A 27308-nucleotide genomic window follows, 5' to 3' on the forward strand; every position below is an offset into this window, starting at 1 on the left:
ATCTGTCTTCATCTCAGTACTGGAAACCGCGAAGGCAGAGTCTGGGGCTCTTGTTCACTCATGGGTCTATAATGCCTCTGAGAGCCCTCTCTGGCCCTCTCTCAGACTGAACAGGGAACCTGTCTGGGTTCCCAGGTCTTCCGCCACGCAGCCTCTGATCATTCAGCCTGTGTTTGCCCCGTCTCATCCATAATCACGTTGTCCTGTGCTTCTGTCGTCACTCCGCGGCACTGTTCCTGCCTGGTAATGCGGAGACTGGTCAGCCCTGGGGAGGCACTCAGTGAACGTTGGAATTTGGAAAGAAGAAATCCCTTGCCCTCATCGGAAGGTTGAGGCAAGCTGAGCAAAAAACCCACAGGTGTCCAGTAAGAGCACGCCTGCACCCTCGTTTCCCAGAGGCCCAGTTCAAGAGCGAAGGTGCTCGGACACGGCCGGACACGGTCAACAAGCCGATGCCCAAGTGCAGCAAGAGCCCGAGGGCTCACCCTGCGCGTACCGCCCCGGGCGAGGCCTCATGCGGGGCGGAGCCAACATAAGCCCCGCCCTTACCTCAGCGCCAGGGCGGGCTCACCTGCGCCTAGGGAGGAGCACGGCCGCTCAGGTGCAGGCTCCCTGCGCCTGCGCTCTACGCGTCCCGCCTCACCAGGTGCGCCCCGCCCTCTACCTGGCCTTCCACCTTCGATAGCTGCTTCGAGGCGGCCGCCATTACCTCTGGCGCCCACCGAGGGTCTGGGGGTGTGGTGGGGTTCTGAAGGGTAGAGGGAGTCCGGGGCGAGTGAGGAGCAGAGGAAATCATCGTGGGCACAGGAAGTAGAGTATCCGCACACCGAAAGACCGAGAAAAGGGCTTCCTGGAGATTTCCTGTGTGGCGAGGGCAGAGAAGCGCCCCACAGACCCCTACGAGCGCCCGCACTTGAACGCAAGGCCCTCCAGTGCGCGTGCGCAGCGAGGGTCTTCCCGCACCTGCTCGCGAGACCCCAACGACCAGAGGCTGGAGGCCTCTCCCCTGGGCTGCCGCGCGGAGTCCGTCATGGCGCAGCTCTCTGAGCCGAGGCGGTGCGGGGTGCTCCTCGCCCTGCTGGCATCGCTGCTCCTCTCCGGGGCTGGGGCGGCCGACGAAGAACGTGGCGTCCACGGTGAGGGCCTGAGCGGGTGTCCTGGGGGTTGTGGAGGGTCGAGAGGCCGAAGGCGGGGCGTTAGGGGCAGGGTGGAGGGGCTAAGTTGGGGAACGAGGAGGGCCGGGGCGAGGTCTGAGCAGGGGGAATTGGCGAGGGAGAAAGTTAGGGGGCGATTGGGTGAAGCTTAGGGGGGTGTAGTGGAGCCAGCCCTGCTGGATTGAACCTTGAGAAAGGGATTTGGGAGCCCTCGGGAGCGGGGACGGGTGGCAGAGTCCGGGCTGGGAAAAGTTTCCTGTAGAGGGGGGAGGAGACTGGCTGGGGCTGTTCACCAAGAAGGAGTGGCAGTGGCCTTTACTGTGGCCGGAAGGAGGTGAGGGACCGAATCGAAGACCGGCCTCTTCCTGCCAGCGAAAAAAAAGCCCAAGAAAGCCCGGGGTGGGGGGCCAGCCCCAGAGAACAGGGCTTGGGTTAGGGGACCTGTTGGCCTTTTAGCCTCTGGGAAGAAGCCTGCACCCTATGTTTTTGGATATTGGACCGCAGCCTCCTGAGACATCTTTCTGGGTTCAGTTGCATTAGAGCGCCTCCCAGAACAAAGGTGTTTCTCAGTGATACTCAAAGGAAAAGAAGAGCAAATATGTTCGGAGGGAAAACTTGTACGGGGTGCAAGGGGCGGGGATGGAGCGCCTCTTGGCTTAAGAATATTGGCGTTGAGAAGCTGGGCTTGAATTCGTCCTTAGAGGTTGGTGGAGGGTAAGACCCAGTTTAAACCTCTAAACTCTATGGTAGTTCGGCCTGAAAGATCTTTTTGAACAAGTGTTGGTTTAACTTTACTTCCTCAGACAAGCACAAGCAGATTTTGAAAATAATCCTCCTGAAAGAAGAATTCGCTGATTCAGCAAAACTTCTTGAGCTCCTGTTATGTGTCGGGGCAGTGCCTGGAACTGTGATACCATTTGTGACTCAGACAAGCCATGTCCTTGCACTTAGAGAGCTGATACTCTAGTGGGATAGACAGAGACAGGGAGTAAGCATTTAAATAAAGAGCACTTACCACAGTATTAAATTACTAAGACGTAATTGAACAGGAAGAAGCAGACAAACAGGGATGATGGGGGCCACTTTAGCTCATGTTCTCAGGGGAGGTCGCCCTGAGGACGGTGACAGCTGGGCTCTAACGTGAAGAAGGAACAAGTGGCAGCGACACAGAGGCCTCAGGGATGATTGTCCAGTTGGAAGTAGTGGAGTACAGAGACCTTGAGGCTGGAATGAGCTTGGTGGTATTTGAGGAAAGGACTGCCAGGGCTACTGGAGCAGGGGTGTGTTGGGAGGGGGAGGTGGGAGATTGGAAGAGGAGGCCAGGTGGGGAAAGCAGACAGGAACCAGGTGACTTTACAAGCCAGCATTTTGGATGGAAAGAGAAAGCATTGATGTTTGTACACCAAGTCGTCACCTGTGGTGACTTCTAAGACTTATTTTCCCTGTGCCCAAGGCAGAGAGGAAAAAGTGAGTTGAGGGCCTGTGGGGAGAGATTCAGCTCCAGGGAATTAGGAATGCAGGTGTTGATCATTCTTGTGATCTGAACTAGAATTTGTCAGCCTTTCTGGACTCTTTTTAGATAGATATACTCCTCAGTAGGTGGAATTCTCCAGGCAAGGATACTGAAGTGGGTAGCCATTCCCTTCTCCAGGGGATCTTCCCAACCCAGGGATCAAACCCGGGGCTACTGCATTGTAGGCTAGATTCTTTACCATCTGAGCCATCAGGGAAACCCATACCTTCCAGTTACCTGGCCTGCAATTTTTATCAAAACTGAGTTTGGGGATAACATCTATTGCTTGCTTTGAGCACTTATGCACTATTTAGTCCTTGAAACAACTTGGTTTGGTGTTGAAGATACAAATCTTGCCTAAGGCCACACATTAGTAATTGACAAAGCTGGGTCTGGCTACAGAGATCTTTTCTGCTTGTTCCCAGTGGTTTTCCCAGCTGCTGTAGCTGGCTGGACCTCCTGACCTTTCAGAAGTATTCCTATCTGGCTGGGTAAACTAATGCCCTTGCTTATCTGAAGTTCTGTTTGTATGAGAGCTTTCAACAGCTTATTTGGAGACAAGAAGTAGTTTTTATCCCTCTGCCCACCTTCTGACTGCTTTGATTTTTCTCAGGAAGCAAAGTCGTCCACTAAGAGTGAGGTGTTTCTCCAGCCACACACAACTGCACAGTTACCTCCAGATGAATATAATGGAGGAAGGGCGAGTGTGTAAGGGGGTGATCATAATGGTTGGTCAAGGAACAATCTATGTGAAGATATGAGGGGGCTGAGGGGTAGTGGAAAGGTGGTAAGACCAGTGAGTTATTGGACCTGAGGTTTTGAAAAGAATGAACTAGGAAGATAAACTACGCTTGGCAGTGAGGGAGACCCATGAAGCTGAGGTTCTGAAGGGTCTAAGGGAGCGGCTGTGGGGAGGGCAAGATCACTGGAGGAGAGGAGGTCTAGGAACCAAGAGGCCAGGATGTTTGGAGGAGCACCTGTGTAGATACAGAAATCACCAAGAATGGTGATAAGAGTCACAGTGGGAGTGACAGGGAGCTAAAATCAATGAAGAAACAAGGTGGGGATGAGCTGGGTCAGCAAATGACGCACAGGGTGGGATATGATTTACTCCAATGACAAGGTTCATAACTGGGGTGTTGAGGGTGGAGGGAGAATGGTGTAGAAGCAGTGCCCACTTGCAAGGACACAAGAGAAGCCTCTCTTCAGGGGTGAGCTGGGTTCAGTTAGGGTAAGACTGTTCAGAGAAGAGATTGAGGGAATGAGAGGTTTTGCAGAAGATAGGCCATAAGTATCAGAGACTCCAGGAGTTGGGGGAAGGGAGATGGCCACAAAACAAGATGCATGGGGATGAAGGGTAACTCGGGAGTCTGAGGCTGGTGTGGTGATAAGCAAGTAGTAGGAGAGTCACATGGTGTCGAGACGGACAGTGTTGGTGGGACACCAACTGTCCCATTGTTGGTGGGACGGACAGCACTGGGTGGCAGAGGGCAGATAGGAAGGGGTGTGGAATGCAGTGGGCATTTCGAGGCACACCTCTGCAGGTGGAGGTGGGGGACAGCTGATACATCTCCGGGTGTTTGTAGCATCCAGGGAGAGGGCCAGTCTGCCGTGGAAACACACAGATTATAAACTGGCTGTTGAGACTTCCCTGGTGGTCTGGTGGTTAAGACCCCGCACTTCCCATGCAGGTTCGATTCCCGGTCGGGAAACTAAGATCTCACGTTCCATGTGGCACAGCCAAAACTTTTTTTAAATAAAAAATAAATAAAGCTATTAAAAAAAAAAAAAAACTCACCAAACTGGCTGTTCCCAGGAAGCCTCAGACAGGCTTTATGTGACTTGTAGAGTTTCTAGAATTGAGAATTTTTTTAGGAAATATTTTGATTTGGGGCTGTGCCTAAAAAATATGAAGATCTGGCGCAGTGTTCCCACATAGCACCCTGGGGTAGTGCCAAGTACTTCTGAAAAGGACATAGACTGCTCTCTGTGTTTATTCACTTGGCCTGCCCTCTATATCTTCTGAGCGTTTGAGTTGTGACTCCCACATTACGAATATGCCCCATTTAGTAAACAAAGGTAGATAAAACATAATAGTTTATAAATTGTACAGTGCAATGTGTGTATGTGTGTTATTATTCTCAGGGAACACCCCTTAACAGGTGGCCACAAATGTGCATGATTTTTCTCTCTTCTTGGGTGACAAGTCCTGGTATTCGGAGTGCCTGCAGATAAATAATTTTGATCAATACAAGGGCAAATAGTATATTCCTTTTCAGAATAGAACCTCAAAAATTCCTTTTGGGAGTGGTCAGTTAAATATAGTTCCTACTGCCAGTAACTTATACATGAGAACTTGTGTTAATGGTTCCTTGGCTCATAGCCCTTTGTTGATTGTTCTTGGGAATTTCCACTGGAGACAAGTGTGGCAGCATTTATGTGAAAGCCTCCAGCGCACTTTGAAGTGATCTTCTGTTTATTTTGTTTATTTATTTATTTATCTTTGGTTGCACTGGGTCTTTGCTGTTGGGCCCCAGCTTTCTCTAGTTGTGGCATTTGGGGGCTTCTCATTGCCGTGGTTTCTCGTTGCAGAGCACGGGCTCTAGAGCATGGGGACTTTGTTGCTCCATGGCATATGGGATCTTCCTGGACCAGGGATCGAACCCGTGTCCTCTGCATTGGCAGGTGAATTCTTAACTACTGGACCACCAGGAAAGTCCATGATCTTCCATTTGCATCAACTTCTTGAATTAATTAGTTTCTCCAGAACTTTGACTGAAAGACTGAACTTTCCAGTAAATCTCCAATAAGCATATTAATCACCACTCATTTCTCTTCTCCTCACCCCCGTGGGTAGTTGTAAACTGGGTAGTCAAAGAGAGGATGAGAGATAAGAGTGAAATTGCAGCTGGTGTTGGTGATCCGCTGAGAGGTCTCCAAAGTGGCATCTTATACTATTTTCATCCTTCATAGAAGCACTTGTTCTATTTTCAGGTAAGACAGGTTGGTTCCAGGACAGTTTGAAATATTTATTAACTGATTTATTCAACACAAACACCCACCAAGTACCAGGCACCGTTTTAGGCCCTGGAAACAAAGCACTGAATGAAACAGATGACAACCTCACCCCCGCCCCTGCCCCCAATCCATGACCGTTCACTGTAATGAGAGGAAGACAATACAGTAAGTAAACAATGAGTAGATACTTGGTAATGAGTACTATAAAGAAAAGTATGGAAGGGAGGAAAGATAAATTAGGAATTGGGGATTAACAGATACACTTTATATAAAATAAACAGCAAGGACCTACTGTATAGCCCAGGGAACTGTTGGTGCTGAAGATATTCAGTATCGCCTAATAACCTACAATGGACAAGAATCTGGCTGTAAACCTGAAACATTGTAAACAACTCTACTATTAAAAAGAGAAGAAAAGGAAGGTAAGGTTTGGTAGGTATGTTTAGTGCTAAAAACATGGCCTTTGAGGCTGAAATGGTGCCAATACTTAAAGAACATTGAAGGGTTTGCCTTCAGACCCACTGAGGGAAAGTGGACCCTTGCCCTGATCAGCATTTGAGAAGTCAGCCTGTAGTAGAGAAAGCCAGCCTGTGACCTGTTCCTCATTATACCTGTCTCCTGAGTCATTCGCAGCACTCAGGCTTGTCTTCAGGTAGTTGGCCAGGCAGCCAAACCTCTGTTTACCATGTCCTGAGGCTGACAGGCAGAATAAGGGATGAGGTAGCCTGTGATTCATGTGAGGCAGGAGAGAACCCTGAGGGGGTCACACTGAAATGACTTAATTAACCCCAGGAAGCTTTCATGGCCCATTGGTCACTGACTAATAAGGAGTTCACAAATGACCACAGAAGCATTAGTATATGGATTATGGACCTCCTTTTTTGATGCTGATCACAAATGTCATTTCACTTGTTTCTGACAAGATAGTTTTGAAAACTAATGAAGGGATGCTGAGGCCCAGGAACTTTGAAGTTAAAGTTACTTGGAAGTTTATTTGAAGCACATTTTTCATTACTAGGAAGCCATTTTAGAAATGAGGCAAGTGTTTGAGATGGATCTCACCAGTGGGGTCCTGGGTTCCTGGCTTCAGAAGCCTGTGATTCTTTGTGTTTATTCCAGGGTCAGTCATTTAAAATCTAGGACATGTTCGGGAAGTGGGGTGGAATAATAGATAGTATAATAGTTTTTGACCTTTCAAAGGGCTACATATATGTCTGGGGTGTTAGTGGGGTGATTAGGGAAAATGTCTAAGAAGTCTCTGGGGGTGGGGGGTGATAATGGAAGAAAAGGTTGGGAAACATTGTTCTAGGTAGACAGCCCATTAGCTATAATCACTTTCTGGAAAATGGTTCCAGGTTTTTAAAAAGTTAAGAACCCCTGAATGTGAATTAACAGTTCAAAGTCCATGAAAAACTTTGAAATTACTGTTTCAAATTATTCAGATTGACCACTGTAATTCTAGTTACAGATTTAGGTAAGGGTAGAATTTATAGTCCTGCTTGAGTGATGAATATGAGGTGACAGTGGGTAGGAGTGGTGGCTGGCATTGTGATGATGGTTTATGGAATGTAAACCTTTATATCTAAATATTTTATATCTAAAATGCCAAGATTTTATATCTAAAACAAGATTTTATGAGCCTTACATTGTAAGTTGGGTTTGTCATTGTAAATGTTCTCTCCTCATAAATACCTAGGGGCTATTTTAAAGTTTCTGAATTACTTATCCTAATAATGACAACTTCCAGGCACCCGAACCTAGAGGAAGGCATGGTTAGTAATAGCTTTCTGTACTAGACGCAGAAGTCCTCAAGTATGTAGAACCTATCCAGCTAACCAAAACAGGTGGATTTATAGATCACCTTGAAATAAGACTGATTATAAAATAAATGTTAACTTTGGGATTTGGCCCAGCAGAATTAAAGCAGGGGTGAATATCTGCCTTCCTAGTAGTTAGTACCTCTTCACTCACACAGAATGTGAGTCTCATTCCTTGATGAAAAGATGGCTTGAAGTCAAAATGGGTAACCAGCGCATAGTTTTTCTTATTTTCTTTTCTTTGACCTCTTAATCTCCAGATATTGCAGTGTTGCAGGACTTTACTGCAGATTAAAAGAAGGAATTTTATACCTTCAGGCAGGCATGGCAGGTGGTTGCACAGCAGAAGAGCAAAGGGAAAGAGTGATGGATGGATTGCTTTTGTCAACTCACTGACTGATTTTCCCCTCTATCCTGGCAAGTCACCACCAGTCTAGTCTTCATAAAAATACACTACTTATTCAAAGCTTTGTGCCAAATGTTTTGAGCGTTTATAATTGAGTAAAAAATGCCTTTAATTTTTACAACACTCTTAATGATTGGTCCCAGTGTCAAAAAAGTCCCTTCCATTTGAGTCGTTTTTAGAGATACATCTGCAAGTCCACAGAACTTATCTCAGTGGGACATATGGAGGGAAAACCTACTGAATCTCTGCTTTATTACTCACCAGTGAATTCAGGTTACATTGAGCAAATGCCCTTTCCCAGACAAGCCATTGCAAGATAGCCTCTAATACATGGTGCATTCCACAGCAGAAAGCAAAAGTCTAAGTCTCACAAGATGGGACTTATTGCTAACAAACTTTCAAAAAACATTTTTTTATAATAACTAGATCTAGAGTGGATATTAATCACACAGAGAGGCCTTCAACTGGGGCTGAGTTGTATTTATAATGTCCTCTGTTTGGTTCTCTTGCTAACATTCTTAGCTTTTGCCTTAATCTTGAAGGGATTTTAAAGAGAACACTCTCCTGTCTACTACAGAAAATATTTCTGATACAAGATGTGTGGTTTTTCCACATCAGGCAATTCTCAGCAGACTCAGAATGGGTGTCTGGCAATTTAACTCAATTCTGAATCTGCTGGAAGTGAGCACAGATCCTGCAGGTTAAGGACTCAGTCTCACAAGACTGCCCCTCTCCTTTCAGATGCCAATCAAAGGCCAAGGTTGTCATATGTCAGTTTCACCAACTTGAAATGTTCAAGAGTTCCCATGACCCTCTCAGATCCAGTTTGCTAGAATAGTCCACAGAACTCAGAGAAACACATTTACCAGTTTATTACAAAGGATACAAATGAATAGCCAGGTGAAGACAGAGGTCTGGAAGGATCCCCAGTGTCTGAGCTTCTGTCCTTATGGAGTTTGGGGTGAGCCACCCTTCTGGCATGTGGGTGTGTTCACCACCCTTTCAGTTGGGATATTTTATTGAAGCTTCATCATGTAGGCATGATTGATTATTAACTCAGACTCCCTGGAGAATAGGGGGTGGGGCTGAAAGTTCCAACCCTTTAATCTAGGCTTGGTTTTTCTAGTTCCCAGCCCTCATCCTTTTTGGGGGGTGGGGTGCTGTGCCACACAGCTTGTGGGATCTTAGTTCCCCAATCAGAGATTGAACTCCGGCCCACTGCAGTGAAAGGGTGGAGCCCTCACCACTGGACTGCCAGGGAATTCCCCCAGCCTCTATCCTGAAGTTCCTGAAACTTTCTAGGGCACCCCCAGCCACTATTCATCTCATTGGCATACAGTAAGACCATTGTGCCACTCCAGAGATTGCTGGGGTTTTAGTTCTTGTGTCAGAAAACCAAATATTAGAGTAGAACATGATATGGCACTCAAGAAATTCCAAGGGTGTTAGGAGCTCTCTATCAGGAACATGGGGTAGGGAGAGACCAAATACATATTTCTAATTATGTCACAGATATGATAGGTCTGTAATCAGAGCTTTGCCTTATCAAGGCTCCCAAGAGTCTGATTTAGAAACTCCAAGCCTCTAAAAAAAAGGTTTTTTTAATTAGCCCGACCTAAATCAGAAAATACAGGGCTTGCTGAATTGAAGAATGCTGGGTGCATTTTCCAGCTTTATTGAGAGGTTTACACATTTTTGTTTGTACTATTGTTTCCTTATTATGAATGAGGAAATGCATGTACAGGGAGGTTAGGAAAGCTGCCCCTCCCCCACACCCCCAACCCCAAACAGTGGGCAAGTAAGAGGCAGCCAGGGGCTCCTACACACACTGGTCCTTCACCAGGACAGCTTCCTGCAGGCCCTGTCCTCTAATCTGTCCCCTACATTTTGGCCAAATGATTTTCCTTATTGTGTCTCTTCCCAATACCAGAGCTTTTCCTCATTTCCTTTGTGCCCTGTGTGGCTTACAGCCCTTTGAATTTAGGGTGTGATTGTAGTAGCTTACCTTGTGTGGTTTTCTTTTTTTCCTTCTGTCCAAACCAGTCTTGTGGCTCTAACTTAATCGTAAACCCCTGGAGGTCAGGGACTACCTTCCCAGTGGGTTCCTTCTATGTAGGCTGGCTATTCAGCTCAGTTTACCTTAGAGGGTTCCAGCTTATGCCACTGTACTTCCCAGGGTGGCTGTTAAGAACACCCCTTTCACTCTGAAAAGTGTCTTGATCAAAGGATAAATTGTATGATCACCCTATTCACATAGATGAGCTATTAACCAAACACTGTGTGCTAATCTGTGTTAATTTGCTTCTGTCATGTCCAACTCAGTGACCCTATGGACTGTAGCCCTCCAAGCTTCTCTGTCCATGGGATTCTCCAGGTAAGAATACTGGAGTGGGTTGCCATTTCCTCCTCCAGGGGATCTTCTTACATCTCCTGCATTGGCAGGTGGGTTCTTTACCACTAGTGCCACCTGGAAGCCCCATAACCAAACACTGGTGTGCCTAGTCACTGTTATATCGGACTCTTTGTGACCTCATGGACTGTGTAGCCTGCTGGGCTTCTCTGTCCATGGGGATTCTCCAGGCAAGTCTACTAGGGTGGGTTACCATGCCCTCTTCCTGGGGATCTTCCCAACCTAGGGATAGAACCCAGGTCTCCCGCATTGCAGGTGTATTCTTTACCATCTGAGCCACCAGGGAAGCCCAGGAATACTGGAGTGGGTAGACTAGCCCTTCTCCAGGGGATTTTCCCAACCCAGGAATTGAACCGAGGTCTCCTGCATTGCAGATGGATTCTTTACCAGCTGAGCTACCAGGGAAGGGTAGTTGCTTACTGTTCTCAAGATACTGGGGAATTTATTTAGTATGTTCAGTTTTATTTCGTTACTGTGAAAAATGTAACAATTTAAGCAAACAGGAGGGGTGACTGTAATCCACTATTTAGATAAAACTCTGAAAGAAAATAAGTTGTGAATTCATAAAACTACTCAAATTATCCTAAAAGATACAGATGAAAAAAAAAAACAAAACTGGAAAAGCTTCTCCCTCCTTTAGTCTCTTTTCCCTAAAGGAATATTCACACACATATTTAAATTAAAAGTTTAAAAAAAAATCATAATATTGCATGTAAACCATTCTTTTGCTTTTGTCTCCCTAGTTCTATACCAGCATATACGTAGTATGTGTGGATGTCTCACAAGTTTCTTCACCAGCCTAACAGGGTGTTCATGAAAAATTCAATGGTGAATTTTCAGCTACTGTAGGTTTGTGCATAGCAAGCCCTTCATTGGGTATGGTAATAGTTGCCCCTGTTCTTTGAAACTCAATAGCTAATTTGCTTTTCAGTACTGAGGAGTGAAGTGTATTCTGTCCTCTTTTTTTTTTTGGTGTAAAGTAATATTTTCACATGTCTGAGTAGTATTGTAGCAAATCATTTCCTGTTGGCCATTATCCTTTGAATTCTAAGTGGCTTTCATGAAACAAGTAGAGCTGCTTTTAGTGATGGAAGGGTGTGTTGTCATAAGAAATGTGAGCCTTCGGAGTCTATGTGATAGCTTCTGACCACACATATAGGACTTGCTGAGTTCTGTGACATGATGGGGGGAGGGGTAAGTGTGGAAAATCTGAGCAGGGTGTTTTTATAAACACTCTCTAAAGAGCTGATTGGCAAACTCCAGCTCATGGCCACTGCATACATACAGCCGGCACACTAAGTATGGCTTCTGCTTTTATTTTTTTTTGGCTGGAGGGTGGGGGGCCTGCTGTGCCGGGTCTTCATTGTGGGGCACTTGGGCTTTCTCTAGTTGAGGAGATTGGGCTTCAGTAGTTGCCACCCCTGGGCTTAGTCCCCCCACGGCATGTGGGATCTTAGTTCCTGGACCACAGGATCAAACCTATGTAGTCTGCATTGGCAAGCAGATTCTTAACTACTGGATCACCAGGGAAGTCCCTTTAATAGTTGAAAAAGATCACAAGAATAGTTTAAGGCATAAAAATTATGTGAAATCAATTTTTATTGGAACGCCAGTCAGGGTCATTTATTTACATATTACCTCAGACTGCTTCCGTGCCGTAATGACAGAGTTGACTCGTTAGACTGTGTGAGCCGTGAAGCTTGAGATAAAGGCAGTCCTTGGTTTGCATGGTTTTCAACATGCACAGGTTTCAGTTACTGCAATATTCTAACAGTACTTGGATACCAAACGCGTTCCAGCTGCTAGCTTTTCAGTCCCAAGTCACTGGGTACGTGACACACACGCGTGGTACCTGGCCACTGCACATGCGTCATTCAGTCCATACACAGCAAAGCATGCAGTTGTGTTGTCTCCTTGCTCCACAGAAAATGCGGCAGTTTACAAAAATGATTGATCGATAAAGGAAATTGGGCCAAAATAGACCAAAGTGTAGCAAAGAAGAGAAGTGATAACGCTGGAAGTGAAATTCCAGTTGAGCATAAATGGAGTGATCAGAGGATGAGCCAGCTGTGGGAGTGGGCACTGCCGCCATCTGAGACCGGTGTGCAGTCAGAGGAGCTCACAGACAGACGTGAAGAAATTAGTTGTGACAAAAAAGGATGGTGTTCCTGTGTATGGAAGTGACACTGGCTGAACCTTGGACAGAATGCCAGGCAACTCTCAGGGCAATTTCATGGCATTGATAGAGCAAAGGATAAAAGGTTAGAAGCTGACCCAAACCTAGAGAGAGGTGTGACACTTATTCTAAGGTGAACTGAAAAGAAACTGGCTTCATATCAGTGTGTATGTGACCAAAGACCTTCACAAGTACTGTTCACACTACTCTTGGTGAATTTGCTTGCTCAGTTGTGTCCTACTCTTTGTGACCCCATGGACTATACAGTCCATGGAGTTTTCCAGGCCAGAATACTGGAGTGGTTAGTCTTTCCCTTCTCCAGGGGATCTTCCCAACCCAGTGATCGAACCCAGGTCTCCAGCATTGCAGATGGATTTTTTACCAACTGAGCCACAAAGGAAGCCCCTTGGTGAGTTACTTATTTACAAAGGAAATTAACACTTCAATTCTCAAGTTTCTAATGTTTTAACTTACAGTGAACTAAATAAATACTCATTTTGTTATTTTTTATCCTATACATTTATAACCCACATTTTTTTTTTGTCATGGAACAGTCATAATTTTTTCCATTGCTTTGCCTGATTTCACACTATTCTGGCTGTATTTACTATTTGGCCCATCTTTAAAAAGTTTATTGATGTTTGCTGTAGAGAAAACAGATGGGGGAAGAGAAAGACCATTTCATGAGTGGGTCCGAGCTTGTGAGATGATCCAGGGCTTTCTTTTTTTTTTTTTTTTCTGATCCAGGGTTTTCTTATTAGGAAACAGTGAGGCAGTAAGTTGGTGTTTTTCAGTGTATAGCACCCACAGGAGTAAAAAGTGTATCAAGGACTAGAATCCCAGGAGAGTTATTTTTGCTTGTTTTGTAAGTAAACTGACTCTGAATGGGTATTAAAAACATGAATAAAAGAAAATGCTAAGTTCAAGGTGGTTGTTAATTTAGGGGAGAGAGACCAAGTGGAATTGAAGTGAGGGGGTACACAAAGGGTTTCAGCTGTCATGTTTGGTCCTTAAAATGTTAGAATTTCATAAAGCTGAGAAGTCGGTATACCAGTGTTGTGACATTTTCTGTAGTTCTCAAAATATTTGAGGAGAAGGCAATGGCACCCCACTCCAGTACTCTTGCCTGGAAAATCCCATGGATGGAGGAGCCTGGTGGGCTGCCGTCTATGGGGAAGCACAGAGTCGGACACGACTGAAGTGATTTAGCAGCAGCAGCAGCAGCAGTAGCAAAATATTTGAAATATATTAAACTCTTCAGCAGGGACAGCTGTAATTGTGCATTTCTGAAGAATGATTGGATACCATTTTCTGAAGCCTGTAAAATTAGGTTGGGTTAGTAGTGCCTCGGAGCTTAAAATGTCTGTGATGTTCTTGCTGGAAGGTAGTAGCAGGTCATTCTAGCACGGAGAGTGAAGTAGAGCACGTCTGAGCCATTGGCTCGTTCTCGTTATTTTGGTTAAAGTTCAAATGACTTCAGAACCAGAGAAACCTGTTTTCTATGACAAAGACCTGTCTGTTTGGCAATTTTGTAACAGCTAATGTTCAAAATGCCTGCCAAGGTTTTGTAACTTAGATTCATATTTCAGATAATGTGTGACTTTAACCATTTTTGATGCTTTTCCAAGACAGCATTACTGTTTCCCAAAGCCAGGAATTCCATTTTTACATATTCTGAAGCAAGTGTACCCAAATTTGGCGCCCCTCAGCTTTTCCCCCTATTTTTTTTTTTTTCTTCTTTTTTACCCTCTATTTTTCCTTCTGTTTTGAAAACTCACAGACCGTATTTTGCCGTAGCATTTTTGAGCATAGAAATAGGACTTGAAACACGTTTTTCATGATTGTTTCCTAAAACTATTCTGAGACCAAAATGTCCTCTCTTAACAGTAACAGTTATTAAGGAATAACTTCCTGAAAATTGTCCAGCCAAGTCCCCTCAGCCTGGGGCAGTTCTTTGGTATGGTGCTATCAGTGACCCTGTCAGTGTGGCCGTAAAAAGACGTAGCAGAAGGCCTGGCCTTGGTGAACCCTCCAGTTGTGATGAAGCCTTAAGGAATGTTTTGGCTTTTAGGCAACTTCAGTGTCTTGTTTTTCCCACTGCCTGTCACTATAGTGGCTTTTCTTTCTTTCCATCAAAGGGGTCCTTAAGTTTGTGCTTGAGCTGTCTGATCAGACCCGTTTGATTTCAGATCCAGCTCTGCTGCTTGCTTTGGTTAACCTGCCCAGAGTGTTCCCATTTGTAAAGGGAGGTGGGCGTTACTGCATGAGTCACAGTTTTTATCATGACTATTAGAAATCGTGCACATAATGTGCCCAGCATCTAGCTTAGTGAAGGCAGTGAAATGGAGTGTCAAGAAATAATCCATGCTCTGCATTTTGATTTTAAGCTGAGTCTACCAAAGATAGTATTCTGACTTTTTGGGAGTTTTTTCTAAGGAAGGTGATAAGTCATGGAAGTCATCTTGTACACTAAAGTATTTCTGGCTCTTTGTACAAGCTTTTTGGAGAGCAACAGAAGAGAGAATGCATCGATGTGATTTGGAGTGAGGTGAAGAACATGTGGCCTGTGTTTCCTAAAGGAACATTCTCTCCTTTGAAACAAAACCAACCAACCAAACAAAAACAACCACTTTTTTCATAAGATCATTTCCTTAAGCCTAGAGAGTAAAAATGTGTATCGTAGAAGCTGAAAAGCAATTTAGTTAGGAAAGGCATGCAACGAAATGGACTCTTCTCCATTTGACAAGGAGCCTCCCTCCTCACAGAAGGTACTCTGTCTCGACACAGTAGTTGTGTGGTTAAATTTCATCTTGGTTGAACCTAGGTTTGGCCAACTAATGTGCTACTTTGAGCTCTTTTACTCTAGTCAAATTTATTTTAAAAAGAGATTAGCTTCTTTCTGTTTTTATTACAGGAATTTTCAAGTGTACACGAAGTAGTGGAAGCAGGTTTATGACCTCCCATAGATCATCACTCAGCTTCAACAATTGTCAACATGATGTCTTTCCATATATACTGCGTTTTTAGTGCAGGAGGTGTGTGTGTTAGTCGTTCAGTCGTGCCTGACTCTTTGTGACCCCATGGACTGCAGCCCACCAGGCTTCTCTATCCATGGAGTTTTACAGGCAAGAGTACTGGAGTGGGTAGTCATTTCCTTCTCTAGGAGATCTTCCAGCCCCAGGGATTGAATCCAGGTCTCCTGCACTGCAGGCAAATTCTCTACCCACTGAGTTTCTCTTAATAAACAGACATTTCTAAATTCCCTGGGACAAAAATGAAGCCACCCCCATCCCCTCCTACCCCACCCAAGGAACCTGAAAATAAGGCTGCTTCCAAAACTTAAACCATGAGGTCAGTGTGTGATCATTGACAGCAGATGTGAGCAGCTGAGACAGAATGGCCTCTCAGTCCCACAAAGTTTGTAACGAAGGAACCATCACATCTACAGAAAGAGCATTCCAGTCAGGAAGAGGCATCGGTTCGTGGTGGCAGTCAGAAAAGTAAGTGTTCAGATGCAGACCTTGACCACACTCTCTTGACCAAAATGCGTCCTGAGCCGTCTCCTGAGAGCCTGTAGTCTGCCTGATAGATCCCAGTAGAGTGGATCTTCACAGGAATCCTCCAGAAAACTGCCTTACTCAGATGCCAGGTGACCTGCTCCATGTCAGCTGGCTTTCCGAGGTGGTATGTTGGCACACATCCGCCCTGCTGGACAGTTAATTTTCTCAGGATCCTCAGTGTGCTTTGTTAGCGAGATCAGCATCCCTGCGCTTCTTCAGCCCTGGGGCGCTAGGAGTGCCTGTCTGAGCCTGCAAAGAGGCCGATTCCAGGCAGTGTTTATTTCACCAGGGTAACTGCCGTCCATCCCTGGATAAGCTTTCTCCCTCCTCCTCTTTATGCACCCTCAGGCTTCCGTACCTGCACAGAACATCTGGCAGAAGTATCTGGCATCCTTGCTTATGATAAGCCACCCAGTGCCCACTCTGTACTGCGGTCGCCCTGCTGCGTTCTCTGCTGTGGCATCTGACGGTTCATGGCAACCCTGCCTTCAGCTCCGTTCGGCCCCTGTCAGGTGTTTGTTTAATTCACATTCCGCACAGTCACCCCATTTAAAGCACACAGTTCCTTTTTCAGGTGTTTCTGTTTAAAAGACCATACCCGAAGCTGTTGGAAGTTTTGCTTTTGTTTTAGATTTGAAGGGTTTGTTAACAAAAGAAACCTTTATTTGTCACACACAATAAACAATTTCAGTATTTAATAGAGGGTTATTTAACTTAATTTTACTACACAGTCATTAAAAGAAAAGAGAAATAGAAACAATAGAGAAGACTAACAGTGTGTATGTACATCACCAAATTGGGCCCACCAGCATTCAGACTTAAACAGCGCTGGGAAGTTGCTTGTTAACAGCAGCCTGGAGACAGTGCATCCACTTTGTTGATGAGACTGCAAATTGCAGTTTTGGGGGGCTCCCACTTGTAATCCCAGGTCGCAAACTGATATCCTGATCAGCTTGCCTGCAAAATTGTAGCTCTGGTTTTAAGTTTTGCAGTGCTTTTTGTTTCACCTTGTGAGCCACAAGATTTTCTGGACCCCAGGGGGGCTGGCCGAGACCCACTCCCTCTCTCATCTAAAGTGCCTCTTGAGTTGCTGGTAACAGTTGGTGTTTTTGCAAGCAGGCCGGTCGTCTAGGCAGGGTCAGAAGTCAGTCAGAGGCCTGCTCTCCTGCTTCTGAAGCCTGAACAAGACTACTTCCATTTTCATTTCCCTAACAGCTGCTCGGGAAGCAAGGACACCAAGCAGTCAGTGATCCCCAAGGCTCTCAGCTTGCCAGGGCACTGGATAGGCAGTTGCCAAGCCTTGGCAGCAGCTGGGGGCCTCTGCCCTAATGTTTTCAGTTCGCGGTCATGAGGCTCCTGTCTGGGTCCTCTCCAGCTTGTCTTGTTGATAGCAGAGCTGCTTCTGGCCTTTGACAGCCTGGTGGGTCGGGCAGAAACGCGCACCAGAGAACTCTTCTGCTGCGTCTTCCCTGGGCCTTGTTGATTGTTTTGTGACTTTCGGCACATTGTCAAAAGTACCTGTTCCGCGTACACACCCAGCTGGTTCTGGTTGATGCAGTTATATGGACAAAAGGTGTCTGGGCCTATTTAAAACAACAACAGCAACAAACAAAACTGATTTATTATTTACATACCATAAAATCAGTTGTTAGAGGCATAAACCCAATGGCCTCTGGTACATGAACAGAGTTGTACAACCATCCCCACAATCCAATTTTAGAACATTTCCAGCATCCCCATTTGCAGTCACTCTCCACCATCCCAACCCACCCCCGCCAGCACCAGGCAAACACTAATCTTACTTCCTGTCTCTCTTGATTTGCCTTTTTTGGACATACCGTATGATTCCATTCATATGAAGTGTCCAGATAAGGTACTTTTTAGCTGATGATTTCAGTGATGGTTACTTGAACATTAACAAAAGATTTTTTTACTTCAGAGTATGCTTTTTCTGCTCTGCTAGTTACCTGTGATTTATTGGAGTTCCTTGGGGATGTTTGTTTGTTTTGCATAGTACCAACCTTTTTTGTCCATAGTTAGATGTTTTGTGGAATGTTTGGTTTCCTGCCCATTGTTGTGATGTATTTTAGGAGATGCAGCAGAAGCACAAATCCTGCTCTCTGTGCTTTGAAAGGCATCCCCTCAGTGAGATAAACCTAGCCAGGCTGAGAACAACTAGGGAGGAGTCATTGGCAACATATAACCCAAGTTCTGGGCCCTGGGATGGTTTTATTTGAGCTGTTTATGAAGTACCCTGTGCTGGGCCCGAGGCAGGTTGCAGTTCCCTTATGCAAGAAGGCAGAGATGTAGGGCTTCCCGGGTGGCTTTGGACTTCCCTGATGGCTTAGATGGTAAAGCGTCTGCCTACAGTGTGGAAGACCTGGGTTTGATTCCTGGGTCAGGAAGATCCTCTGGAGAAGGAAATGGCAACCCACTCCAGTACTCTTGCCTGGAAGATCCCATGGACGGAGGAACATGGTAGGCTGCAGTGCATGGGGTTGCAAAGAGCTGGACACAACTTCACTTCAGAGGTGTAGGAGACCAGGGTGGAGGGAGAGGTGATGTCGGCTCGTGATCCCAGAAAGGGGTGATATGGTGGTGCAGAGCATACATTGAACCACGTGGTCAGGTGACTCCCTTTTCAAGTTGCTTTCAATCCTCCTAACTCCTCCAGAAGAAAGGGCCGTTCTAGTAAAGGTGTTGTCTCCAGCACTTGTTTTCTCTCCCTTTTCAAGAGAGAGAGCAGAGGGACTTCCCTGGTGGTCCAGTGGCTAAGAATCTACCTGTCAACGCTGGGGACATGGCTTCGATCCCTGCTCTAGGAGGATCCCATATGTTGTGGGGGCAGCTACGTCCATGGACTGCAACTACTGAGCCCGTGTTCTAGGGCCTGTGAGCCCAGACATGAGACGCCCAAGTGTTGGAACTAGAGAGTAACCCCTGCTTGCCACAACTAGAGAAAACCTGTGTGCAACAGCAAAGACCCAACTCAGCCAGAAATAATTAATATTTAAAAAGAGAGAGAGCAGATCTCTAGGCTTTCTGTAGACAAATGTATCTGGCTGGAATTTTATAACTTTGTTCTGTTTCCCTTGTACCAAAGCGGGGCCAGGTTTGGGGGCACCTTTTAACCCTGGACCATCAAGATAGACGCTGGAAGAAAGGAGTGACCTGAGTTGCCTTTGAAGGGTCGGCAGTGGGGGGAACTAACATTCGGGAGCTTCTTTCTGAGGCTCTGGTAACTCGATTATGAAGTGGCCAGTCCTGGCAGAGAGTAGACAGGAAGAGTTAGGAAGGGTCCTGCTGGGGTGCTGAGTGCACTGCGCTGTGTGCGTCCTTCCTGACCGCACATTGCCAGCTCTGGCCTTTGAGTGCTAAGCTCCCCTTGGCCCAGTGAGACGGGCACATATCCAGAAGGATCCTGCAGTCTGGTGGTCTGCCTCTGAAGTCCAGCTTCTGTACGGGGTGTGTGTGTGTTTGATAACGGGGCAGGGACAGTATCGGCACACAGCTGACATTCAGCGCAGTCGGGTAGTTTGTATCTTTGTTGTCAGATGACGCCTCTCTTTCCTACACAAAGAAGGAATCCCTAAGCAGGTCTGATGGTGACACTTTAGAAACGGCCCATAGAGGAGCTGCTGGAACTTGAGATTCTGGAAAGCTGTGGGCCTCTTCCTCGAGGGCTGTGCATTTTCTCGCTTGCCCGAATTGCCCTGCTAAGCTAACTGGTCTCTGGTTGTGTTTTAGATTTTTGCCACCTTCCCAAGAAAGTGGGAAGATGCCGGGCCTCCTTCCCTCGGTGGTGGTACAATGTCACTGACGGATCCTGCCAGCAGTTTGTGTATGGAGGCTGTGACAGGAATGACAATAATTACATGACCAAGGAAGAGTGTCTTGCTAAGTGTGCTGGTGTCACAGGTAAGACAGTGCTGTTGGGGAGGTTTTATTATCTGTTGTTGTTTTTTGGTCATTAAGCTGTGTCTGACTCTTAGAGACCCCATGGACTGCAGCACGTCAGACTCCCCTGTCCTTCACTATCTCCTGGAGTTGGCTTAAATTCATGTCCACTGAGTTGGTGATGCTATCTAACTGTCTCATCCTCTGCCCCCTCTTCTTTTGCCTTCAGTCTTTCCCAACATCAGGATCTTTTCCAATGAGTCAGCTCTTTGCATCAGGTGGCCAAAGTATTGGAGCTTCAACATCAGTCTTTCTAATGAATACTGAGGGTTGATTTCCTTTAGGATTGACTGGTTTATTCTCCTTGCTGTTGAAAGGACTCTGAAGAGTGTTCTTTAGCACCACAATTCAAAAGCATCAATTCTTTGGCATTCAGCCTTCTTTATGGACCAACTCTCACATCCATGTGTGACTATTGGAAAAACCAAGGCTTTGACTATACAGACCTTTGTCAACAAAGTGACGTCTCTGCTTTTTTAAAAAAAAATATTTATTCATTTGGCTGCATCAGGTGTTAGTTGCGGCATATGGGATATAGTTCCCTGACCAGGAATCAAACCCAGACCCCCTGCACTGGGAGCGCTGAGTCCTAGTCACTAACCACCAGGGAAGTCCCTGTCTTTGCTTTGTAATATGCTGTCTAGGTTTGTCATAGCTTCCCTTCCAAGGAGCAAGCGTCTTTTAACTTCGTGTTATCTAGAGACACCTTATAAAGGTGTAGAAGTCTTTTGCTCTTCGCTAGTTCTTCATGTCTGAAACTGGAGATGTTTTTAAAAGCGGAAGAAACAGGCCCAATGTGAAGGTCACCCACACACGGTGGTTTCACAGCAGTACCCTTCCCCCTCTTCCCACCCCAGCTTCCTTCCTCCCACTAGTGAGCACACATCCCACGCCAGGTCTGCTCAGACAAGCGGCCCCCTTGCTCCCTGGGCGTTTGGGTTATTTTTACCTTTGGGACAAATGACTTGAGGAGCTCAGCCAGCCAGCTGAGTAATGAATCAAGTTAAAACTAGAACACACTTCTGGAATCCGTCCTTGTCCCAGCCTTCAGTGAGGACTTCCGTGCAGTCCTGTGGACCCTGTGAGCCTCCCAGTTTAAATAAAAACCTAAGCCCCACCACAGTATGTGCCAGCTCTGAACAGAGCCTCGGGGGACTCCTTGAGACCTGATGGCAGTGAGATGTTGGCCCTCTGGGACCCAATCCCTCCAAGTGTTCCAGAGACCCGAGTATTCAGCCAGCCAGACTGTCTGTTAAAGATTTTCACTGGCTGCCTCCTTAACATTGTCATGGGACTTCTTGCATCCTTTCCTGACAGTGTGGCATCGCTGGGGGCACCTGGATTATGATTCTGGGCAGAAAGTGCTTGTGGCGCCCTCAGCGCTCTCGGCCCCACCAGCCTGGGGCCTGGGCCAGGCGTCTGTGCGTCCTCCTGCACCGGCTGTGCTCTCTGTTGGCTTTGAGCTCTGCATTCAGCAATCACATAAGTGGATTAAAGTTACGTGCATAAAGAGAGGACAGCAGCAGGGCCTTGGCTGTGGCCTGAGGTGTACAGCAATGCCCAGGCGCACGAGCCCGGCCGAGGCCCAGCGCCTGGAGGAGCGTGTTACTGATCTTTTCCTGCCCAGTGAGTGCTCAGCGCTCAGCACGTGTTCGGAGAGCCGGGGGACTGGTACTGTTCTTGGATTGTGAGTGAGCCCCTCATCTTTTAGGGGGTGACTGGCAACCTCACCAGGTGGTGAGTGAGGAAAATACCATTTATTGTATGTAACTTTCGATCATAAGCTGTGATCCAGTGTCAGGGAAGGAATTAAGGGGAAATGTTTTTTGCTACCTTTCCTGTCCTTTCCCTATCAAGAGTTCACAGTGTGGGACTTCCCTGGTGGTCCAGTGGTTAAGACCTCGCCTTGCAGTGCAGGGGGCACGAGTTAGATCCCTGGTAGGGGAGCTGAGATCCCACATGCCTCCTGGTCCAAAAAGACAAAGCGCAGAAAACAGAAGCAATATTGTAACACATTCAGTAAAGACTTTGAAAATGGTCCACATTAACAACAACAACAAAAAAAGAGTTGACAGTAGCAAATGTACATGCCGTTCTGGTTACTCTTTGGTTTCTCAGGGGGAAAGTTAAGTTTTAAGAACACAAGCAGTGAACAGCGGGCATAAGATAGAATGTCTCTGCTGAGGGCCATGGGGTGTAGTGTTTTGCTGGCAGAAGGCAGACAGCTGTCTTCCTAAAGGTCAGAGTCCGGCCCCAGCCTGGAGGTTCCAGAAAACTCATTTGCGGGCACCGGAGCATGGCTGCACGACACAGCTCCTGAGGCATTCTCTCGTGAGTCTGCAAGGAGAACTGGAATTGCCAGGGCGACGACTCGGCAACAAGTCACTCACGGAGTCCTTGCCAGCAGATTCCTTCTCGGGCAGGCAAACTCTGTGGGGAGCCAAATGATAATGAGAATGACAGTTCATTAACAACTAATTAATTAATTATAATGAGAACCAAAGTCACTGAAGGGACCAGGCTCTCTGATTTAGTCTACGCTTCAGTGTGTGTAGACAAAGCTCAGCCAGATTAGAAGATTGCTTGATGAGGGGTGGGGTGGAACCAGGGGAGCCGGTTTGTATGCAAGTGTGCGGTGGCGTCAGGTTAGACCAGCCCCCCGCCTCTGCACAGGGAGGGCTCCCTCTGCACCCTGCCAGCCCTCCCTTTTTTGCACTTCCTTAAATGGCTGGCCTCTCCACCCACCCTCAGCTTTGTGTGTGTGTGAGAGAGAGAAAATATACATAGCATACAATTTACCGTGTTAACAGCTCCAAGTGCACGGGCTGGTGGCAGGAAGTGCATTCCCAGTGCTGAGCACGCCCTTCAGTTTTTAATTCTCTTCGTGAGTTAATACAGTTCAACAGGTTATTTGGCCCTGGAAGCCATTCTGTCTTTTTATAATGTCACTTCACACGTCTTTGCTCTGATTTCCAGCTAGTTGATCTTAACGTTTAACCCACAAGGACAGTCTTGGTTCCGTATTTTCCAGGTTCTGGCAGGTTTGTGGTCCAGCATGCACACTGGAGGGCCCACATAAAGGAGAAATGGGAGTCTCTGTGAGAGGCCCACAGGACCAGGCCTGCTCAGGGATGCAGCCTGTTTTGTTTCACCAGCGATCTTAGAGGTGCCCCTTCTCACTGTGCTGTTTGTTTGTCCCCTTGCAGAGAACACCGTCGATGAGCCGACCAGGGATAAAGCAGATTCTTCTGTCCCAAGTGGTAGGTTTTTAAAAAGACCCGGGATGGAATGAAGGCCATCCAGATGGGTAATGTGAAAGGACATTTGTCATTTGGGAGTTGTACCACGGCTTCCTCCTCCTGGTTCTGTTGACGTAGAATTGGCAAGCTGAGTCTTCCAGCTTCTGGCTCCTTGCAGCCTCCCACCCTGGGGAGTTCGCATTGTCCTACGGACAGGAAGGGCTGAGGGATTCCACAGTGCTTCCTGGTGGACCTCCACTCCCTCTTGGGGGACAGGGGTGTGGCTACTGCTGCATGCGGCTCAGGCCCGAAGTCCCCACTCTCTGCCTGCTCCGCTGTCTTCACTGCCCAATCCCCGCTCCTTGCCACGTCCTTCTCCTTTGCTCTCTGTCATCCTTGCCGGTCCATCTCCCTCCCTGTGCTGAATCCTCTGTCCTCTGCCACCCCCGCCTCCCTTCCCACTGAAGTCCTTGATCTCTTTGTGTTAGCTTGCTTGTAGTGCTGAGAACAGCTTTTTTTTCTTCTTTATGCTTAAAGGACTCTGCCTCTAGAGCCTGGGGTGAGTGGTCCAGATGCACTAGCAAGGCCAGTCCCCAGGCAGTGGGTTCTGCTGGGTGAGTTCTGCTGTGAAGGGAGGGAGTCTGCCCCAACCAACTTTGAGGATGGCCCCAGTCAGCCAGTGACCACACACTGGTTGCAGTCTTGATTCTGGTCCTTTGACTCTAGCCTCAGCGTGGGCCTTTTAGCCATTTATGGTGGGCCATAAATGCGAGTAAGCATTTATTGGTTTAGCAGTCAACCAGTTGGCAGAATGCTGAGAGTTAAGCTTAGAGGCACTTCCCAGTTTCTCTAGGCTAGGATTCCTGTGACTGTCCTGGCCACCGCTTTGCCTGGGTTCATTGTTTATTCCTGGACTGGCCTCTGCGAGGTCATCCAGAGCCATAGGGTACTGGATTCATAACTCTGGTGTCTGTCCTATTTCAGAAGAAAATTTCCCCAAGAAAATAAGTGACTTCCTATACCTCTGGTCTTTCTCGTCAACCCAGAAATTGTGGCTGGGATTGGTTTCTGTAGTAACCTCTGACCTGCCGAGCAGCCCTCCCCATCCAGCCATGGTGCTGGAGGCGCTGTAGAGCGCATTAGGACTGAGAGGTGATGGAGCAGAGCTGCCCACAGAGAGGAGCCTACACTCCCTTCCTTCTGGGTGCCAGAGTGTCCACGATCCCTCAGTGGGCCCCTTTCGACTCAGCCCCAGCTAGGTCACGTGTCCTGTGTCCATTCCGGCCTCCCTGACGGGGTCACATGGATGTTTGTGTTTCAGTTCCCAGAAGGCAGGATTCTGATGACCTCTCCGATGATACTTTCAGCTATGAAGGTACAACTTTTTAAAAAACATGTTTTCTTATTTAGTTGGGAATTGAGACACACTTGAGGGTTTCTACTGAGGATATTGTAGAGCAGGGCTTCCCGACCTTTCCTGGGTGTTAGGACTCACGAGAATGCCCTGGGGCAGCAGGAAGCAGAATGGGCCCACAGCATGCCCTTGGAGAAGTTTGCCCTGCCTGCCAGCAGCTGCACTGTGGGTGGGTAACTAGCTCTGCCTCCGAGCCCTGAGATTGAAATGAGGGGCCTGGTTCAGACCTCTCAGAGCTCACACAGGTTGAGTGCCTACAACAGTGACTGACATAGGGTAACCTCCATAACTGTAGTCTGGTTATGCTACTATGTAAAGAGAAAGGTATCTGAAAATGTGGGCCAGACTAGCCATGTCTGCAATTAACCAGTTTCTTTTAGCAGAGAGAGGTTTTCCCCACAGGCCAGCAGCCGTATGACTGCTTGGGAGCATTCCAGCTCCAGTCATCTCTCCTGGGCCCTGCTAATTTGTACCCCCCGGGCTGTCTCACTCCCAGAACACTGCATTGCCAAGGCTGTCACTGGGCCTTGCCGCGCAGCCTTCCCACGCTGGTACTTTGATGCCGAGAAGAACTCTTGTGATAACTTCATCTACGGAGGATGCCGGGGCAATAAAAACAACTACCGCTCCAAGGAGGAGTGCATGCAGCAATGCTTCGGTGAGTCTGCGTAGTGCCTCAATCCAATACACAGCCACGGGCAGGGGAACCCTCCCGAGAGGACCCCCATCCCTTTCCTCATCCTCTGGACTCTTACCCTCACCCTCCTCTGGCTTCGTAGTGGGGAGGGGGTGGCAAGGCCTCAGAACCGTCTGAAGGGCTGGAAGAAGTCACTTAGCTAGAGCTCCCCTCGAAGGCCCAGGACCAAGGGGAAGCCTCTGGTGGCTGCCGCTGTGAGCGAAGGAGGGCTGGGAGCTGACCTCAGGGTTGTATGTTTTCTTCCAGGCAAGCAGTTGTATCCTGCCCTGCCCTTCGGCAGTAAAGGTAAACGGCCCCTCGCCCCCCTCCACCTGCCTGCCTGGACTCAACTCGGCTCTGTCTCTGTGGCCTCATGTTGTCTTGGACACATTGTCCTTCACTGTCCACATCTTTTGTTAAAAAGTCACGTTTCTGCACGAGATTGGCTGGGCAGCTTGGAACACGCGGTAGATGTGTGTCCCGTGGTGCGATGTACATAAACAGGGGTTCGGAACGAGACCATCTCTTCCCAGCAGCCCCGAGGGCGACCGGGGGACACCACCTCGTGCTTAGGCATCTGGGATCTGCCACACACAGGCCTGAGATTGACTCCAGGTTTGGTGGGGAGCTTTGCTGCCCTGGGGTGTTCATCGTTGGTCCTGTGTGACACCGAGGAGGGTGGAAGGCCCTCGCTGTGGGTGGGCCATGGCCCCCACCAGCACTGTTGTCCCCACTGTCTGGTCTGGCGAGAAGGCTGGGCCTTCTCTTGCTTTTGTTTCTGATTCTGAGCCTTAATCATGGATGGTAGTGTTTGCACAAAAGACCTGCCACACTGGTTTGGCCTCTTTGCACCTGTTTCCTGTTCAGGAGCCCAGGTGTGGCCTGTGTGTCTGCCCTCCTTTAGAAAAAGAGGAATGAAGCTGGAACCTGGTTGGCCAGGCATTGGGATCTGGAGGGTGGGAGATGGGGAGGGAATTGACCCTGTCTGGTTCTGTGGCTATGTGGGGAGAGGGAGCTGGGCAACTGCCAGCGGACCACATTCCTTAAGGGGAGCCTCGCCTGAAGAAAAAGCATCTTAACTGACCAGTGGGACTGCAGTGGGGTAACCACTGTCAGATTTGCCTGGGCAATTAGGAGTGTGAGGGTCCCCTCCCAGCCCTGCTCTGAATAGACACGTGCCCATCCCTCATTCCACAGGCCACGACCCCAGCAACCTGCAGGGCCACATCTTTCTCTGGGCTGGTTGGTGGGCGGGGTGGGGGGGTGGGGTGTTTACACACCCACGCCAGAGATGGGTGCTTTTCCTGTATAAGTTGCCCCAGAGAGGTGGTAGGGAGATAGAGTTGAAGTGAGGATTTTTTTTTTTGTTCAAAAAGAAGAAACACAAACAGCCATTCTGTCTGTGTGCACCTAGCATAGCACCTCCATTTTTTAGAAACCTATTTCTCAAGACTATAGGGACTCTCTTGAGGACTTGACTACCTGTCAGGCTTCCTGGGTTGGGGCGGGGGGACATGTGGCCCAAGGGGTGTTGGTCTTCCTCCTGAGCTCACGCGGACACCAGCTGTGGCCCCCTGGGGTCCCCCCTCCCAGTTCTGAGGCCTCTCTCTCATCCGCAGTGGTGGTCCTGGTGGGGCTGTTCGTGATGGTCCTGATCCTGTTGCTGGGAGCCTCCGTGGTCTGCCTGATCAGGCTGGCGCGGAGGAACCAGGAGCGCACCCTCCGCACCGTCTGGAGCTCTGCGGATGACAAGGAGCAGCTGGTGAAGAACTCTTACGTCCTGTGAACCCCCGTTGCCCAGGGGCTGCCCCCTTCCACCCCCTGCTGATGAAGAGAATCTGGGAAGGGAGGGGAGACGAGTGTTGAACGCATGTGTGCTTTTTCAAATAGAGTGATTGATTTGTGTTTGCGCGATCATTAGGGCTTTTGGTCTGTTTGTTCTTCCACAAGGTGAGAGGGCTGCTCCCT

The 27308-nt window shown here is 47.8% G+C and overlaps 1 protein-coding gene across 1 annotated transcript; it reads left to right on the top strand.

Moving 5' to 3' along the window:
* The first annotated feature begins 554 nt into the window (after positions 1–554).
* On the top strand, positions 555–27254 carry SPINT2 (serine peptidase inhibitor, Kunitz type 2). Its single transcript, XM_043895300.1, has 7 exons — positions 555–1136; positions 19802–19972; positions 23218–23271; positions 24572–24625; positions 25161–25322; positions 25608–25646; positions 26960–27254. Exons 1-7 carry the CDS (start codon positions 1031–1033, stop codon positions 27124–27126), a joined length of 753 nt encoding a protein of 250 aa, XP_043751235.1. The 5' UTR covers positions 555–1030; the 3' UTR covers positions 27127–27254.
* The last annotated feature ends 54 nt before the right edge of the window (positions 27255–27308 follow it).

This window comes from Cervus elaphus, chromosome 4 (assembly GCF_910594005.1).
Source record: "Cervus elaphus chromosome 4, mCerEla1.1, whole genome shotgun sequence".
Classification (NCBI taxonomy): Eukaryota; Metazoa; Chordata; class Mammalia; order Artiodactyla; family Cervidae; genus Cervus; species Cervus elaphus.